At 40.1% G+C, this 20,250-nt stretch overlaps 1 protein-coding gene across 9 annotated transcripts in view; it reads right to left on the reverse strand.

The window, feature by feature from the left end:
• Positions 1–20,250, reverse strand: part of UNC5D (unc-5 netrin receptor D) — a 293,186-nt gene that overhangs the window by 78,628 nt on the left and 194,308 nt on the right. For 7 of the 9 annotated variants that reach the window (XR_012156277.1, XM_073325000.1, XM_073324999.1 and 4 more), the window contains 2 exons: positions 4,101–4,281; positions 2,685–2,852 (listed from right to left, as the gene is read on the reverse strand). Coding sequence is in view for 8 of the 9 variants with exons in the window: in XM_073325000.1 (XP_073181101.1) it covers positions 2,685–2,852; positions 4,101–4,281 (349 nt within the window). In the remaining variant the exon portion in view is untranslated. The remainder of the gene's footprint in view (positions 1–2,684; positions 2,853–4,100; positions 4,282–20,250) is intronic. The other 2 variants (XM_073325005.1, XM_073325004.1) reach the window with 1 other exon arrangement.

Genomic DNA, 20,250 nt, shown 5'->3' on the forward strand with positions numbered 1-20,250 from the left:
CATATCTAGCATCTATTATCCAGAAAGATCCTAAAGATCTTTAGGATTCTAATTGTCTTCTCTCCCATATTATACATACAGATCTCCACCACTGAAACACAGCCACCTCTGGGGTAGAACGCAGCATCTCTCTGAGGCTATGTCTACTCTAACACTTCTGCCAGTAAAACTTATGTTGCTCAGGGGTAGGAAAAAACCACCTCCTGACCGACATAAGTTACACCGACAGAATCATCAGTGTGGACAGCGCTATGTTGGTGGGAGATGCTCTCCAGCCAAGTTAGCTACCACCATTCGTCGACTGTGGTTTAATTATGCTGGCAGGAGAGCTCTCTCCCATCAGCATAGAGTGGCTACACCAGAGATCTTACAGCGGCATAGCTGCAGTGGTACACCTGTGCTGCTGTAAGGTCTCTAGTGTAGACATAGTCTAAATAGATTTCAGAGTAGCAGCCGTGTTCGTCTGTATCTGCAAAAAGAAAAGGAGGACTTGTGGCACCGTAGAGACGAACAAATTTATTTCAGCATAAACTTTCGTGAGCTACAGCTCACTTCACAGAATCATAGAATATGGGGGTTGGAAGGGACCTCAGGAGGTCATTTAGTCCAACCCCCTGCTCAAAGCAGGACCAATCCCCAGTTAAATCATCCCAGCCAGGGCTTTGTCAAGCCTGACCTTAAAAACTTCCAAGGAAGGAGATTCCACCACCCCCCTAGGTAACGCATTCCAGCGTTTCACCACCCTCCTAGTGAAAAAGTTTTTCCTAATATCCAACCTAAATCTCCCCCACTGCAACTTGAGACCATTACTCCTTGTCCTGTCATCTGCTATCACTGAGAATAGTCTAGATCCATCCTATTTGGAACCACCTTTCAGGTAGTGGAAAGCAGCTATCAAATCTCCCCTCATTCTTCTCTTCTGCAGACTAAACAATCCCAGTTCCCTCAGCCTCTCCTCCTAAGTCATGTGTTCCAGTCCCCTAATCATTTTTGTTGCCCTCCGCTGGACCCTCTCCAATTTTCCACATCCTTCTTGTAGTGTGGGGCCCAAAACTGGACTCAGTACTCCAGATGAGGCCTCACCAATGTCGTATAGAGGGGAACAATCACGTCCCTCGATCTGCTGGCTATGCCCCTACTTGTACACCCCAAAATGCCACTGGCCTTCTTGGCTACAAGGGCACACTGTTGACTCATATCCAGCTTCTTGTCCGCTGTAACCCCTAGGTCCTTTTCTGCAGAATTGCTGCCTAGCCCTTCGGTCCCTAGTCTGAAGCGGTGCATTGGATTCTTCCGTCCTAAGTGCAGGACTCTGCACTTGTCCTTGTTGAACCTCATCAGATTTCTTTTGGCTCATTCCTCCAATTTGTCTAGGTCCCTCTGTATCCTATCCCTACCCTCCAGCATATCTACCACTCCTCCCAGTTTAGTGTCGTCTGCAAACTTGCTGAGGATGCAATCCACACCATTCTCCAGATCATCGCTGTAGCTCACGAAAGCTTATGCTCAAATAAATTTGTTAGTCTCTAAGGTGCCACAACTTTTCTTTTAGTCTAAATAGAGTTCAGCAACAATACTTAACAGTTTAGGGCAGAAAGTAAAGACCATCACTGACAGCCAATAAAAAACTGCAAGAGGGAATCTGATAGATATTTCTTCATAATACAGCTATTAGCTCCTAGTGTTCATCCAAAATTCAGCTCCAAAGAGGCTGACGTGTGAAGGTTTCACACAGCTCTAGAGCAGGAACAGTGCTGACATTTACAAAAAGAGCATAGATGACTTTGGTGGTCTCTCTTTAATGCCCTGAGTGAGATCTAGGATCAGTAGGTCTCGGACTTATCTGTAGTTCTCTCCGTCCCCACTCACACCCTAAAAGCATTCCACAGTCCCCTGTCTACACTTCTCACACACAAGTCAGGTGAACACAGGCACTTAAGATTCTTTTAAATCCCAAATCAGTAAATACTGGGCCAAAGCCTATAAAAGTTAATGGAGAGACTCCCAGCAATTTAAATGAGGTCAGGTTCAGGCCCAACAAAAATATTAAATCCTAAAATTATACACACACACACCAGTTTTATTTACTCCCATGTGACATACCCTCACTTCCCCCAAATCAGACAAACAGTGTTTCAGGTGAACAAGAGAGGCAACACACTGTCTCAAGGGACATAACTATGCTTCAGTTATAACCTGAGCTTGGTATACAAAGGGAAAATGCATTTTAAAGCAAAGCATTTGAAAACTGAATTATCCTTTATTTACTCATTTTGTCCCAAGTTCAGGGTTCTGTGTTTCTCCTGCTAAAGTTACCAACATCACTAAGCCCTACATTCAGGAGGTAAGGAATGGAGTGCTGTGCCAAGTTTTAAGGGGGACCAGTCCTTGAATACGTGGAGACCTCTCTTTATATCATAACAATCACTGTTTAGTGCCTAAGCACCCAGGTGAATTCACTGGGCACCAAGCACCCTACCAGATCAGGTCACAGATGATTTTAAGTCTTTTGCTATTGCACAAAAAGATAAAAAGCACAGACTATGAACTTCGGTCTAAACAAATGCCTTCCCATTTCCCCTTTGATCCCGGTAGCTCTGCATAGCACAGGAAGCCACGGAGCACTTCAGATGGAGAGAATGCTCTCTTGGTGTCACATTTAAAGTTAGACTTGGATATCTCACCAGGGCAAAGTGAAGTGCAGGTAATTTTCTGCACTGACATTCCCTCACAAAAAGCACCCCCGTTGAGCGGAGCAGGGTTGGTACAGGTCCGGGATCGCTTCTGCCAGCCTCGGCCACACCGCACATTGCAGTTAGACCACTCAGTCCATGACGACCAGCCTCCATTCACTGCAACACACACGCATGGCATTATGGATGGCATGGTAAGACTTAAGCATCAAGTCTTTATTTCTGATCCCTTTGTTCTCAGATTTTTCTTTTTTATATATTCTGCAAGGTAAATTCCAAGCCCAAATAGGGGCATCACCACCTAAATAGCACCAGGATGCAATTACATAAAGGACACGGTGTCAAAGAACTGCTGTGTTTGCCTTTGGTGGGTTTATATGCCAGAAGGTGTAATGACTGACAGTGAGACTCTAAAGGGAATGTGGAGGCAGGCACCTCAGTTCTCTTCAAATATGCTTCACTTAAAGGATAAACACAATCGTTTTTTTAAAAAGTGATGGTTTAGGCATGCCTCTGACTTCATCGATAAAATGTCACTCTCCAGTTTAACAAACACTGTAAGCAACAGGGTGTGGTAAAAATAAAAGTTTCTGCTTCTTTTACCAGTGCCACACAACATTTAAGGGCTTGTCTTCACTACCGGGGTAAGTCAACCTAAGTTACACTACTCCAGCTACGTAGCTGGAGTCGACGTCACTTAGGTTGACTTCCTCCTTACTCTTCTCGGAGAGGTGGTGTACCGGGGTCAACCAGAGAGCACTCTGCCGTCGATTTATCGGGTCTTCACTAGACCTGCTAAATCGACCCCTGCTGCATCAATTGCAGTAGTGTCGACCTCCCGGAAGTGAAGACCAGCCCTTAGATTCATTATCTAGTGTTTGTATAATGCTATATAGGTCCAATTAAGGGAAGCACTTGAGCATATCTCTATTCAGAATGGTATTTCATAGAATCATAGAATATCAGGGTTGGAAGGGACCTCAGAAGATCATCTAGTCCAACCCCCTGCTCAAAGCAGGACCAATCCCAAATTTTTGCCCCAGATCCCTAAATGGCCCCCTCAAGGATTGAACTCACAACCCTGGGTTTAGCAGGCCAATGCTCAAACCACTGAGCTATCCCTCCCCCCAAATTAGACATGTGCTTAAGAGCTTTCCTGAATTAGGGCTTAAGAGCACCACGTGTAAGGCTTATTTCTTTGGCCAGGTTTATAAGTGGACCTTATTAATAACTGGAACAAGGATTATTTATTATTTTTGTCCTCTTGGAGTGCCTGGAAGCCCTCATCACAGACAAGGACCCCATTGTGCTGGGCACTGTACAAACAAATATGATCTTTATTTGCAACCCACTGGTTATTACGAATGCAAAGAATCCAGGCAGTAAATATTACACGTTTCCACTGACCATACACCACGACTGTCGCAGACATGCTCCTTCTCTTGGCCACTATGTTGGCAGCCATGCAGGTATAGTTCCCAGAATCAGACAGACGGGCCTGGCGGATGATCAGGTTGTGATCTGCCCTGGTGTCGATGTTCTCATCCTGGTTGGAATCGATGGGCTCCTCATTCTTAAGCCATTCCACCTGATGGGTAGGGAGATGAGAAGAGAATGAAGCAGAACAGCTGGAGAGAAAGATGCACAGTGAAAATAACCATGACCCAGGGATAGTTATTGTTACTGCAGAAGCTATCTGCAAGGCACTTGGGAATGTTTGACTGACATATTAATTTAAGGCATGGTGAATTGGTGTTTTACAGAACTGAGAAACTAAAAACAGAAGTGGAATCTATAGACCCCGTTAAGAGGCTGAACAAATGTGTCTCATTTTTATAGATAGGTTTTTCAGACTGAAAGGAGGTAGGGTTGTGTCCTGAAGTCAAACACCCTTCCAAGTTTCTGTTCAGATGGATAACCTCAGTTGGGAACTTGTGGAACGACTTGCAACTTTGAGGTAATGAGCTCGTGGATTTGCAGACTACAGGCATTCTTCAGCACACTGTTCCATGCAGATGGTCTGCAATTTGTAGATTTTCCAGTTTATAAACAAATCTGCAAAAGCAGACCATCAAAGCCAATTAGATTTCATGCCAAACAGCAGGTTCCTCTTCCAGTACCATTAGTCATTTTGGTTAGCTGGGGACAGAAGGTGTGCAACTGACATACCTATAGTTCGTAACGTCTCTGCAACATGGCACAGTCAGATGGAAGCCAGCCTTTGAAGGGAGACTGGGTTTACGGCAATGTTTTTCTTATATGATACCCATGGATATAAGAAATTTATTGACAAGTATACAGGTCTGCTAAGCAAGGGACTGGATGCACATTTGAGCCATATGACATATTTTATAAACACAATAGCTGAAAAATTCAAGCTTGGGGTACATTTCCTCCTCTATTTTTAACGTATGCTATTAGGCAAAAAAGAAATCACAGCAAGATGAGTTAAAGATACAGCATCATTGTTAAGTTTAGCATGAAGCATTCTAAACACTTTTATGTATCTAGGTACTCATAATGCTCCCATCACCATAACATTAGTTATGTATTTTGTGTTTCAAACCTTACCATTATTTAACATTGTTCCTTAACACTCTCTTTCATGGAAACTAAAGGACAGTTCCTGGGACATATACTTCTGTGCTGCACGTGAGACCAGACAATGTTTAGAGAGAAACTACACAATGTTGCATCCGATGAAGCGAGCTGTAGCTCACGAAAGCTTATGCTCAAATAAATTGGTTAGTCTCTAAGGTGCCACAAGTACTCCTTTTCTTTTTGCAAATACAGACTAACACGGCTGTTACTCTGAAACCTACACAATGTTGGATGAACATCTAAGGTATGTTCTGTCACAGCCTAGAAACCACCTCCTCTATTGGTCAGTCTTGATAGCAATCACATAGTTATAGACACCTTAATTCATCAGTCCCACTCCTTGCATTTATTCTCACTGGTGTTTCAGCTGACCTCTATCCCTGAACAGAATCACCTCCCTTTTACCAACGCCTAATTGATAAGGACTTGTTTCCACTTACCAGGGGATCGACAAGTAGTGATTGATGCATCGGTGGTCAATTTAGCGGATCTAGTGAAGACCCACTAAACTGACCGCAGATCGCTTCCCCCGTCAATTCTTGTACTCCACCAGATCGAGAAGAGTAGGGGGAGTCAACAGGAGAACATCTCCCATCAACATCGTGTAGTATGGACCCCGTGGTAAGTAGATCAAAGCTACGTCGATTTGAGTTATGCTAGTCACATAACTCAAATTGCATAGCTTAGATCGAATTTCCCCTGTACTGTAGACAAGGCCTCAGGCTCAAGTTCTGGCCTATTCATTTTACTGGGATTACATAGGATGTGTAAGCAGTATTTGAATGTACCTGTTAAGGTGTCTTCCTCATTTTTAGCTTTAGGGGCTATCCTTCCTTGTTTTACCACCTATGGATTATTTGATCATACTCTTCCTCCATCAATGATTATTCTTTAGATGGATTTACACAGGTTTATTACAGTTCCCTTTAGTCTGAGTGAGGTAGGAAACTATCAAGTGAATTGAAATCCACATACTATTCATTTTCCTACATGCAATTAACTTCAACACTTGCAATCAGACTATGCCCCATCAAAGAAACTAGGAATCCAAGTTAAACTGTGGAACCACAGCACCAGAACAAGCCAAGTGACAGAATTCCAATGGCCACAGTCAGAATTACATTCACTTTATGTGCAAGGAAATGACAAACATGTCTAGTAATATTAAGTGAAATGACAAATGTGACTAGTGCTAGTGCAGACTGGAGTTCATGATTTTACACCTATATATATTTTACATTGTGACTCTCTCACCAGATCAATTTTTTTTTAGTTCCAGGTTTCTGTTACAGCAGCACTTTTGGACTTCACGCTATTTTTCCTTTAGACAACTCAATATTTTCCAGGAGAGAGAGAGAGAGCGTGCGCGTGCGAGCGCACTGTGATCCATTGTTTACTGAGCCTGAGATTGCGAATGAAAAACGTTTACATTAACGCAAAACATTTAAAAGAATGATGATCGGTGTGAAGGGAGAACATTAAACAGACGGAACATAAACGTGAAAACATTGAGAGATGTGCAATCAAAAGATGATTTGTAAGCGAGGGCATGCAGTGCCTTTTACTTTTTATCTGCATGTTTGACAGCACTGTGAATTCTCCTCACTAATCCCAGCCACCACTGCAAGACCCCCTTCTCCTAGAGAATTACTTTCTTTAAAACGGGAAGGTGCCTCTGCCACATCTGATTAATACTTCTAAAGCAGCAGGAGTTTAGAAAGCAATTTTTTAAAGGATGAATTGCTAACTTGGCTTTTTTTATTTTACCATTTCCAGTGATCTAGGTTCCCTTTAGATAACTTCTCCACAAAGGACACAAAAAGTAAAGGTGTGAGATAATTCACCACATTTCCATATCCAAATGAATCCCTAACTCTGAATTTTTAACCTGGAATCTCTAAAGAGTTGACTTAAAATTCATTAGCATTTAACTTCCCTTGCTTTATCATCAGTGGATGTCATGCAATTCATTATAATGTGCTGAAAATAGCTGCCTTTTTAAGGATTAGACGTCTGAAGATCTTTAATGCTTGACTCATGAATGAAGTTTCAGAATGGCGGTCTATAATGCAACTTAAGTTTTTATATATAAATGTTTTTCTTCCCCAGAAATCATGCCTGCTCAGAATTAAAATGTTCCCATAAATTTCCACCAAAGGCTAATCATGTAATGATCTACAAAAGAAAGTAGAAATGCAGGGGCAGATATGGATTAACTCAGCTTCTCTACATTGGGTGGCAGAGGATGAATTAGCATAATCATAAATTTGTTCCAATTACAGAAGGCAATTATCAGAGACCAGCTTACAGCACTATCAAAATGAAATCAGTTAAGCACAGCATATCGCAGGTAGACTGTAGTGGGAGTTGGTTATTTTTAAGACAAAGAGTTCAGTAACTAAAAAGCTCATCCATTTTTCTGACTATTGAAAATATACCATAAAAATGTTTCAGTGCCAACTTCATAGGCACAAAACACACATGAGATGCTTTAAGTGGTGAAGTCTAATAATGCTTAGCCTGTGCAAAACATTTAATCAAATTAATGTATGCATATGAATCGTATTTAAATATGTACCCATATAAATATTATGGACACGCATCTTCCAATTTCCCGATTACAAATTCAGAGTACCCTGGGGACTTGTAAATGTCCATCAGAATATTAATGAAGGCAGCAATACAGATGAGGCAGACATTGCAGAGAAGAATTAGGAAAGGTAGCATGACTCTTTTAAAACGCTGTCCTTTTCAAAGGTGCTTCTCATGCATGAGATGGCACAATAAAAAAACCTTACAGGCCAAAATCCTCAGTGGGTTTTAGAGTCTGATTCAAAGATCACTGAAGTCATTGGGAGGCTTTCTGCTGCCTTCAAAGGGTGCTGGATTGGGCGCTTAAACAGGCATAAACCTGTTCGCTTCAATGATCTATGCCAATTTAAACCTGGGGAGCTCTCTATTCTCCTTAGAGGAATACTTCAAGAGGGTGATGCAGACAAAAGTTTTTTGCACACAGCCCTGTGTGGAGACTGGCTATTTGTATGTCTGTTTAAGTAGCTATGTCATATTGGATGGGTCTATGTCTGAATAAGAAACAGGTTTGGGAAGTGTTACATTCAGAAATCCTTATTGAACTATGTAATTTCATTCAATACATTGTAAGGTCTTTGGAGTAGGGACAAAAAGAAAAGGAGTACTTGTGGCACCTTAGAGACTAACCAATTTATTTGAGCATAAGCTTTCGTGAGCTACAGCTCACTTCATCGGATGCTCACGAAAGCTTATGCTCAAATAAATTGGTTAGTCTCTAAGGTACCACAAGTACTCCTTTTCTTTTTGCAAATACAGACTAACACGGCTGTTACTCTGAAACCTGGAGTAGGGACAGTCTCTCTTACATGCTTGATGGACAGCACAATGGGGTCTGGTCCATGATTAGGTGCCACTACAATACACATAAATAATACTTCCCTTTGGGCTCAGAAATACTTCAAGCAACTGTCTATATAATTCAATAAAATGAGCAATATAAAAATAACAGCCCCAAGATTATTAAAACAAAATTATTAAATACCTAATTTACACAACATTTCTTTTGCATTTTATTCAGCTTGGACAATGAAGAATAGAATGATCAGCTTCCCCTTGTTCTGGTTATTTGCACACACTGGTTCCTAAGCACTGTCCCCACCTTGCCATATTCTAGTTTCACAGGATTTCAGGGGACACAATTTTTAAAATTGCCATAGGAAGTGATAATGGGAAAAAATGATTTTAATAGATTTTGTGTGCCACACACCACTGTTGCCTCTCCACATTTTAAATTTTAAGCCAAATCTCCATTTTGAATCTTAAATTGGTTTGCACAGTATCCCTTCCACACCAATTAGTATAGCTTATTCCCCTGCAGGACTGACGGATATGCCTGGATTTTATATTCTCTCTCATGTATCTTGTTTGAGAATATATAGACATTTAATAACCAACAGGAACAATGCAGACTTGAGGTCCTTTGGGCACAAATGATAATTTTATAGGTCAGAATACAAAAGACCTCAGTGTACCTCTGCATTTAGATTAAACTACCCTGCCCTTTACCTACAGCATCTGACTTTCTCATTTGGTCAATAACCCGGGTACACATATACCAGAGATAATATAGTTAGAATGTCAGCTCCCCTTGAAGAGAGAATCAATTGCCCTCTGGATCCAAGATAAATGCTGTGCAATCTTAAGATGGGAAAGGTCAACATCTGGCTAATAGCTGCAACAATATTTCCTATTACCTTGTCACTTTACAGTTTTTTAAATAGACTCCCTTCTAAATTGGGAACATTAGTAAATATTCCCTTAACCTTCTCCTATCAATTAAGCCAACACCATTGCTGCCTCAAGTCCTTATGAAACAAGCCATCATTTGCATCTTCAAAAGTGCATTACAATTTTTGGATCAGTTTCATGCTTTAAAGACAAATCCATTCTATCAATGCTTGGACATTATGGTGGAGTGCACTTTAGAGAAACACTTAGCTATATTGCTGCTTGTGAGATGACTGCTGCTAATTACACTCATCACAACTCTCTCTCAGTTACCAGGGAGACACAACGGATAAGGCAAAATGTATCATTTGTTTTATACTTAGATTGTAAGCTCACTGGAGCAGGGTCTGTCTTTTCATGGTGTGTGTATAAACCTAGGTAGCACAACCAGCACTAAGACCACACAACAGTTTCACAGAAGACATTGATCAGCGAAAATCCTGCAGATAACTTTTGGCCACTCCTCACTAAAGACTAATTTAAAATCACTGACCTATGGATGAAAGGCTCCATACCTCACATCACCAACCCCTTCATCCCCAGTTCATCCACTCTTCACGCTTTGTTTTCTCCTGATTTACAACTCCCACCCCCACAACACAATTTTTGTTTTCACATTACACACACACAATATCAGATGGAATTATAGTTAGAAAGTAACTTTATGTAACTGTGGCATTGCCTCTAACTTTGTATTCATTGCAGGAATCAAACCTAAACGTCTGGTAATAAATGGCACCAAAACACACAGACTGTTCTGTAGGAGAAATTATTTTTAAATGTGTCCACTTTTAAAATATTTACACATGGTAAAAGCTAAACACCATGAATCCTCTGATATTTACTGCAGTTTTTTATTGCAATATGATTCAAAACGGGGGAGAGGGAGATAGAATGATGAAATGCAAAGGCAGAGACCATACAGACAACAAAACTACAAGAAATAATCACACCTGCATTCTTTGTCAATAACAAAGTACTTCACACTGCGTTCTTTGTCAATAACAGCTGTTCCATCTATCAATCATCCATTTTTTGAATAACCCCCCACCGATAACTTTCAAATCAGTGGTATAAAGTTGGCAGATATAATTTTGAGCTAGCACCATAAAACTAGCCAAAGGCTACACAAAATCAGAAACCAAGGGTCTTGGAGGCATGTCTCCTTCAGTTCTTCATTCTACTTGCCTTCCTGTAACAACCACTGCAGAACAGCGAGCACTATTGTGAAGCTGTTTCAAGTGACACTGTCTCTGCATGGGTATTAGTTTGTCTGATATAAATAATACAAGAGATGTTTATACCAGAGCTCTAGGCACCCTAACAATTAACTAATATGACAACTTAATGTCTCCAGAAGAGCTGTGGGGAATATTTTTTGCACATTGAAAATTTTGACCCTCCCTCCCTCCCTCCACAAAACCCAACAAAAATGTTGGCTGAAAACTGCCAGTAACCAAAAATCTTGGTTTTCAGATGAAAATTTTTGTTTTTCTATCTATAGTTGGACAAACAAAAATTTGAGAGAGAAAGAGAGAGCGTGCACAAATAAAACAAACACTTCCCACAAGAAAACCAGTTAGTTGAAAGCAGAATTTTCTGCCAAAAGAAATTTTCATCAGAAAATTTTCAAATAATCCTAACCTAGCATTAAAAATGAACATTCAACAATCCACCTGGCCAGCCAGTCAGCAACTACCAAAAAAAAAATTAAAAAAAATGTAAAAAAAATTGATTTTCTAGTCTACTCCCCATCATTGTTCTGAGAACCATACCCTCTACCCTCTCCCCAAACTCTACTAAATACACGTCTTTTGTAGAATCCCAAAAGGTCACCAAATTCAGGCTATTTTGGATGAAGGGGATGGACCAAGCTCCAGAGCCCCTGGGCTGCCAATAGAGCACCATGCATTGCCCCCATCCCTCTTATAATAAAGGGGGGTCTGGCTCTAGAGTCCCTTACGACTGCACAGTTACAATGGGTGAGTGTAGGCACATCAGGTACTCTAATTACTGAGACCTGTAAGGAGATCCCTCATGCCTCGTTTCATTTTGTTTTTTTTTCTTTTAACCTAAAAAATCCAACAATTGTACGAAAAAGCTTCAACATCATAAATTATTGTAGATGATTAATGAAAAAAAAAGTTTGCCAGATCCAACCCATTCACATCTACCTTTATGATCACATTGTTATTTCATCAGTTCAATCAAAAGGCATTAACCTTCATTGCAAATCCCTAGTATAGGACTGGGTCAACTATACCTACTGCATTGTCTAAATTATTTCATGGAGGGAATGCTGTTACCAAATCAGTTAATCATGGTGCCATCATACTGTTCTGGTAAGCATATGTTTCTGTTAGACTGAATGTACAATCCCATTACAAAAATCTGATGTGCCAACTAACTCATAAATCAGACTGGGCTTTCGTGTAAACTGCAGGGAGGCGGTGTGGGAACCTTATCTCTGGAAAGATATTATGTATGGTTTGGTGTAATAGTGAGAATTCTAGAAGGCAAGTGCCTGTGTAGGTATTTTCCTACACTGTCAATTTTCTTTATATTGACCTTTAACTGGCCCCCAGCTATTACATTTTCGTAGAAAAGACAGAGGATGGTGATGCTCAGACACGACACATGCCATGCTGCCCACACCTCCCTATCTCAGATACTGTGTTTCACCCACTTCATAATGACATATTTACTATTACACAGCAAGGGCACTGTAATCCACCACCAAAAATGAATCCATCCACAGAATGTTCCAAATGGACTGGAATTAGGGAGTTGGGGGGGAGGGAGGGGAGGATCACAAAAGATAGCCATAAATAATTTCAAACATTTGACCTGTTAGCTCATCTTTAGTTGCAATGTTCTGGGTACGGAGGCTTTCAGTGTTGACTAAATCACAGCATTAGGACATTGTCCTGTAGGTTCTCAAGACAATCAAATTGGAAAGCAAAGAGTCAACTTACTGGCACCTCTCGTTTTGCAGGAATAAGAATCACATTTGAATTGGAATTCCATGCCTTTCCTTCATGTAAATACTGCACAATGACACAGCACTAATAAAACCAAAAATTATTATGTGGGTTTATATGGTACCTTTTCCAGTAAGGCAATGATCATGGATCATTTGACTTTAATTATTTTCTGGTGAGCAAGAAATAAATGACCTGGCTGACACTGAAACCCGAAGTCCCCTGACTGTATACAGCTCAGGTGAATTGGAGAACAAATTAGGTGAGGCTCTTTTGGTGCATTTCTTTAGCTAGATAGCCTGCAAACAAAAGATATATAGCGATTCACAGACCTTATTTTAAAAGGGTACAATGTGTACTAAAAGTATATTTCTTGATACTGTGAATCAGGATTGTTTGAAAGATAGACAAATAACTCAAGGCTCCGGAAATGCTGTCCATGGTACTTCTAGTTGGACTTCATCTGTTTTTCAATGCACAGGCATTTACAAGGTAACTATAAATGTAGCTGATACAAAAACATTTTTAGATAAGAATATTGGGGAGTGTTCTTTGCAATGTTTTGCAGATGTCATCCCAATATGCAACATCTCATTTTTACCAAGCTCTTGGAGATAAGAAAATCACCACAGAACACACATAGTAATTGAAACCAAAAGCTATAAACAAAGAGATTGCAGTGTCTTTTCCTTTTATATGCTTGCAATCAAACATTATGATGTGGCATTAAAGAAAACAAAAACAAAACAACACAATTCCTCCACTCTCCACCAGTTTATTTCTTTCAAGAAAATAAAAAATAAAGGCCTAATCCTTTGAACAATTGCTATCAAGTGTAGTGCTCACATACTACAGTGATGAGTATGGCGAAAATATTCTAAATAAAATAGACTCTTGTGTATTTGTATTGTTTTCAACAGGAATTGTCATGGTAGTAATTGTCACAGCTCAGGATTAGCTGCACTTTTGACCACTTTCTGGTCTCTCTGAGAACATCCCCTCAGGTGTCAGGCCCTTTCCTCTCCTGAGGTGGAATTCCCCAAGTCTCCCACTCTTAGAGTGGACCCTGGGCTATTGCCCAATGTATCAACCGTGCTTACCCAGTAGGCCCAACTGGGTTTGACCCCTACAGTTCTACACTTTGGGAGTCTGTGAACAGTGCTGTATATAGTGACCGAACAGCCTTCTTTAAACCGCAGTATTGTTTATTTTGCTGTTGAAACCAAGCATTTAGATTAAAAAGATCTTAAAACAACAACCCACATGCAGGTCTATCCCCTGATGGTAGCCTAGGCAGGGGAAACCTTCTTCAAACATCCCAGTGGGTCCTGTATGGCAGTCTGGTTCCCTCAAAGAACTTCCCCCATCTTCAGAAAGTTTTCCTTTTTAAACTATTACTGCCCTTTTGATCTTCTGATTCCCAGACCTTGTCCATGCTTATCAAATCCAGTTTTGTAAGCTGGCTGGAGCCAGGAGGTCAAATCTTCAAAGATAATAGTTCAGACATGTCTCTTAACAACTTCTAAGCATTTGCCAAAGGGTAGATTATTTTTAGTCAGTGTTTCCCTTCCTGTTTGTTTTTTCCTGACAACTTTCCCCCTATTAAACTAAACCAACATATTCACGCTGTAAACAAGACAGGAACCAGGTCAACATACAGTATTCATAAATTATTACAGAGCAGCTCCGGTATCTACTGAAGCAACCACTATGCATACCTGTGTTTTCAGGATCACATGCGAATATATCAGTCTGATACATTTAGGTCCATATATACTATTCAAGCAGAACAAGGATAATATCACTATTCAATCTATAGTTAGGATATAAAAATACATCGTGAATAGGAACCATTGACCCTATTAAACTTAAGAGGAAGAAGGGGAAAAAATCATTAAATAAAGACAGGAGTCTTGTCAACTCAAATTTTTTATCAGAACCATTAACTTGATTTCATAGGTCATGAACTTTGAATGATTTAGATAGTATGCAAGTTTTCAGAGTCAACATTGAAAATAAGTACTTTTTTTTCATTTAACCTTTTATAACTTTGCCAGAAAATATAGAGATTAGGCGATAATGTTTCCGTTTTAAAATTCATCCCTTCAGCATGTTAAATGCCTGTTGCTTGTGTATCCTTAGCAACATGAAGAAGCATTAAGATAGAAAACAACTGGCATGTATTAGAAAAATAAAAGGGCTATCATACTGTCGCCCACAAAATGGAAACTATTAGAATTGTACAACAAATTTTTACTTTTGATTCCCCCTGCCTTGCAGCGAGTGTCATTGTTAAACTTCTGCAAGAGAGTGTAAGACGCTCTGATTAATTAGCATTACACATGCATTTTTCACGAATTTTAAATAGGAGCAAGGCAGTGAAGAAGCAAGCCCATTACCTGGATCATCCGATATTGTTGAGAACTGGACGGACTGGGAGACAAAACATCTTTTCAGTAATAAGAGGTGGATCAGAATTAACATTTAAAATTTACTCTAACAAAGCAGGGTAAGTAGTGACTGTCTTTACCCTGACTTTAAACATAATAGTCATAGGTTTAAGTCTTGAAATTGGGACTTGTTGCTGCACCATTCAAGTCAATGGGAGTTTTAACAATACAACTATTACCTATACAGAGCACTCTACAAAGGAGGTGAATGACATTATCTCCATGTTGCAGCTAGGGAAACTGAGGCATAGAGCAGTTAAGTGACTTGCCTAGAAGACTAGTGGTAGAGTCCAGAGTAGAACTCAAGTCTCCTGAGTCCAAGTCCAGTGTCCTAACCCTTGGGTAACACTGCCTCATTTTGCTATTGTTCTCACTGGAAGCAGGCTTGCACTCTTCTCAACATTTGTCTTTCTCAAAGCAAGAGTATGAGAATCTTAAACTATTTAATTCACGTTTACTTGATTCTGCTGGTTTTAAAAATCCTAGCAATCTTTCTGAAGTTTTCTTATGAAGCTGACAAGTTCATTAACAAGTAATATTTATTCAGGTGGTTGACCTACATATACCTGCAGTTCAGAAACAGGATTGTTAACTCTAGCACTCTGTAGCATCGTGATAAATGTACTGGGACCATAGGCGATAAATTACTTCCTTTGGGTTGTTTGTGTGGGCCCCTATTCTTGACTACAGCAGCAACTTCAATACTTCTGCAGTGAGTATAATAGCACAAGGGACTGTATATGTATTATTCTCAGAGTTATGGTTTAACTGTTACGATGCCTGATATAATGCTTCTTTGGTAAACAGTAAACTTCAAATATTACCATTTTTTTGAATAGAATACTGTAGGTAAGATCTTACTAATGGAACCATCGTTAAGATCCACTAATGAATCTTTCTCCTATGCATGCTGGGAATAAGTATTTGAACTCAGGCACTATATCTACAGCTGAAGAAATACAATTATTGGTTAACAAATGAGTTACATTTAGAATATGTGTCCAAATGCATACTAAGTGCAACTGAGCATCAGATTTGCTGCTAGAATAACTTTAGTGTTTTTTCCTGCAACATTCCCCTTGTAATTTAAATAGGCAAGGATTTATGTTTGGAGGGGGGAAAAAACCTCTATACCTGTAATGCTACAACATTTTAGTTTTCCCTTTATTTTTATTAAGCTTACTCCTGATTGTTTACTAGCCAAATACAACCATATTGCATCTGCAGAATGGGATCACAGGAAACCCTTCCTATATTGGAGACAAGCATAAGGTGTGTAGTTTAAAAAAAATGCAGCCAGACCTCACATGACAAATGTGTCTGCCGTAGAAAGTGGCTGAGCACATTAAGGGGAAAAGCTTCAGTGCACAGAATTATCTGCCACACTGTCCTTGCTTTGCTTTCCCACACTGGAGAGTTTGAATTATTTTTTCAAGTTTAACAGAAACCCTCCAAACCACTGTAATTATAAAGGGCCGTTTGTTGAAAGGAGAGAGGTTTCTTCCCTTACAAACCAAGTTCTTTTTTATTATATTGTTATTATATTATTATTATTATTATTATTATTATTCTCCATCTCTCTGCAGTGAGGCAGAAAATGATGATGGTTCTCACTTCAGAAGTGAGAGACACAAATAGAATGAGATGATTTTTGTAAGTTGGGCTGCCTCTTAACCAGTTTTCTGCAGCAGTCTCTCAGCCCCAAATGCTTCAAAAGTGACACTGCATCTCTGATGCATTTGAAAGTTCCAGGTTTCTGTACTTGGGACCATTTAGTTGTATTATTATAACACACTTTGTTCTATGGCCAACACCAAGTAAACACACTTAGATTGTTGGCAAAGAGTCCTGTGGCAACTTATAGACTAGCAGATGTATTGGAGCATAAGCTTTCGTGGGTGAATACCCACTTCATTGGATGTAAGATTGTTATTACTGAAGGACATGAAAGCCAGTCTGCTCAAAGACCTTCAGAAAACAAGACTCATTGATGATCACACCATGCTAACTGCTCAATGTCCTGCTGATGTGCTTCAAGATTTTAGTACTAACATTTACAGAAGTTAATTACCAGCCCATCCAAGGGACCTTCTGGATGCTTTTCCCAAAAGACGGTAAACAGTTCTGTCCTTGCTGATCTCAGTTGCCACTCTTTGAAAACCTGTAACTCTGGTGCCTTCTCATCCTTAACACACATCAGAGCAAACCTATGACATCCTATTAGGTGAAGCTCAAGACCGGTTTCCTCCTTGGTTTTGTGCATGGTTTATTGTTAATGTTGGTTTCTATTGCAATTTAGGAATGTGTTGGACCATGCTGCTTTAACATGCTCACATATATTTGTTGTTATATTTTGTTGAGTGTCTTTCACGCTCCCTTTTTTGAAGATTCGATATCATGGAATATCATTTTATATTGGAAATCCGATGTAGTGATGCAGAACAAAAGCATCAGATTTCCCTCTGTTGCAGCTTCGCTAGCTATGACAGAGTGACCGTGGACTGATGATGGTGTAGCTGAAAGCAGAATTTGGCTCAATATCCCTAGTTGTTTCAATGCACTGAAATGCAGAAAATAGGATTCCAGTTACAGTGAGAGCTCACTGTATAGTGTCAGGTTTCAGAGGAACAGCCGTGTTAGTCTGTATTCGCAAAAAGAAAAGGAGGACTTGTGGCACCTTAGAGACTAACCAATTTATTTGAGCATGAGCTTTCGTGAGCTACAGAAAGCTCATGCTCAAATAAATTGGTTAGTCTCTAAGGTGCCACAAGTCCTCCTTTTCTTTTTGTATAGTGTCAGTGTTCATTTTAGAAAGTATTGTATTTTGATTTACCCTTCTTCTTTTGCATTAGAAATCACATAGGTTAATGAGAGTCAGGATAAGCCTAGTATTCCTTAATTGAACACAATGAATTAAATGACAGATTGATCACCTTGGATAGAGATACCACTGCTTTAGTTTACTAAAATACATCATGTTAATATTGCCCCTAAACAGGAAGGTAATCCATAATCTGAACCCAGACGAACCTTGATTTTATCAGAAACAGGGTTCCCTTTAGAAGAGAGAAGTTACAGGTCTAATCCAACAAAGTACTTAGCACCTTCAAATCCATTTGAATTCAATGGAGGGAGAAGGTGCCTAACACATTTTAGAATCAGGCTCCGTAGGTGAAATCCTAACCCCATTGAAGTCAAATGGGAGTTTTGATATTGATTGCAATGGAGCCAAGATTTTACCCTAAATAAATAAATTTAAATAAAGGAGTGTCCAAATGAGCTACCCAGCTTTAAAATCCTGATCCAAACCACATGGAAAACCTCAGCATCAGCAATGAAGACCTCTCTAAACAATACACAAGCAATATCCCGAGTTACCCACCTCCTGAGAAGCTACCTGCAAATGCGACAAAGTCTGTTGTTCAATCTGTCCAGAGCCTTGGAGAAAAATGGATGCATTATAGTCTGAGTCCCCAATGGGTGATCATTCATGTGCTCCCACTTCCTGGTAGAGACATCTGCTGACCTGTTGCAACCTCACTGAATAATGGCAGAGTGCCCCAATGGAGGAAAAAGTTGCCCTGAATACTTAAAACATATCTTTCTTGGAGCTGACAAAGTGCTGGAGCAGAAACAAGATTCTACAGAGAAAGCCTTCTATTGTTCTTTAAATTTATCTTTTTGTCCTTATCAAATTTTGACCCTACACTTAAAATTTATTGGACTAAATGGGAAAAAAAATCACTATTTTCCACTCAGAAACACTGATCAGAATTAAAGCCCTTAGACAGGTAGGAAAGGGGACAATATTTCTTATACAAATAAGTGGATATTTACTGGCAGTATTTGCCAATACACACCCTTATTGCTGAATATTCTAGTTTGTCCTATCTGGTTCTGACCCATTGGCACACAGACAGAATCAGGGATTCTGTAAAAAGATAGCAGTGTAGAGTACTACACAAACTATAAATTCTTTTCCCCACTAGCTTTGACAGCAAAAGAATGTTCCTCTGAGGAGAAGTACTACAGAATTGGCAAGTGCTATTATTATTACATAAACCTATGATATATTAAGGTAAGTATTACAACCCCCATTTTACGTATGGGGAAACTGAAACATACAGACCAGCTGAATGACATGTCCAGGGCCACACAGCGTATCTACGATGGAGATGGGAACAGAACCCAGGAAGTTCAACGTTTTCTTTAAATACTACTTAATGTTTCCTGTGTGCATGTTCTCTAGTTAGCCTGGGCTGTACTGAGCGGTGGTTTTGTAGCTGACACAGAAATTCCAGCAATTTCCCCTGTACTAGCCCAACAGGAAATTGCAGTATACGCTTGTCTGCTGGGAGATAGTATTAGGTGTTGTGACATTAAGAATCCTACGTTTTTTCTGCAAAGGAAATTCACGTACAAAAGTATGTGATGCTATCCCCCCCCAAGATAAGCCTGTATCTTAAAAGCCCAATTTTGCAGCTGCTCCAGATGGGACACCCAGGGTATGTCTACACTGCAATTAAAAACCTGTGGCTGGCGCATGGGCTCAGGCTAAAGAGCTGTTCAATTGCGGTGTAGAAGTTCTTGCTCAGACTGGAGCCTGGTCTCTAGGACTCTGCAAGGTGGGAGGTTCCCAGAGCTCAGGCTGCTGCCCAAGCCCAAACATCTACAGCACAATTAAGCAGCCCCTTAACCCAAGACCCATGAGCACAAGTCAGCGGGCACAGGCCAGACATGGGATTTTAATTGCAGTGTAGACATGCCCCCAATGACCTCAGAAAAACACAGCTTCGGAAATCTTTAGAGCGCACTGATTTATTTAGGTTCCATTGCGACATGCACATCGGTAATGCCTACTGTATCAGAACCGTAAAGTACTATGTACACTCGCAGCCCATTGAATTTGGACTGGTGACAAGAGATTCAGGCAGTGATGTCAGACACTCTTGGAAATGGGTCATTAGAAAGAGAGGTGAACAGATACTAGCGGTAGTAGTTGAAACAAGGGACTATGATGTGGTCACCTAATGAAAGTGGGTTAAAGGGAAAAGGGGGCTGGGGAACAGGCCACAAATTTGCAACATTGTCAATAAATATAGGGAGAAAGGGATGGAAGAGAAGTTGCAAAAGATTAAGCTGTAAGAGAGCAGCCTCAAGGTAGCATGACGAGGACTAAGCAGCACAGGAGTCCCAAAAACCAAG

This window comes from Lepidochelys kempii, chromosome 26 (genome assembly GCF_965140265.1).
Source record: "Lepidochelys kempii isolate rLepKem1 chromosome 26, rLepKem1.hap2, whole genome shotgun sequence".
Lineage (NCBI taxonomy): Eukaryota > Metazoa > Chordata > Testudines > Cheloniidae > Lepidochelys > Lepidochelys kempii.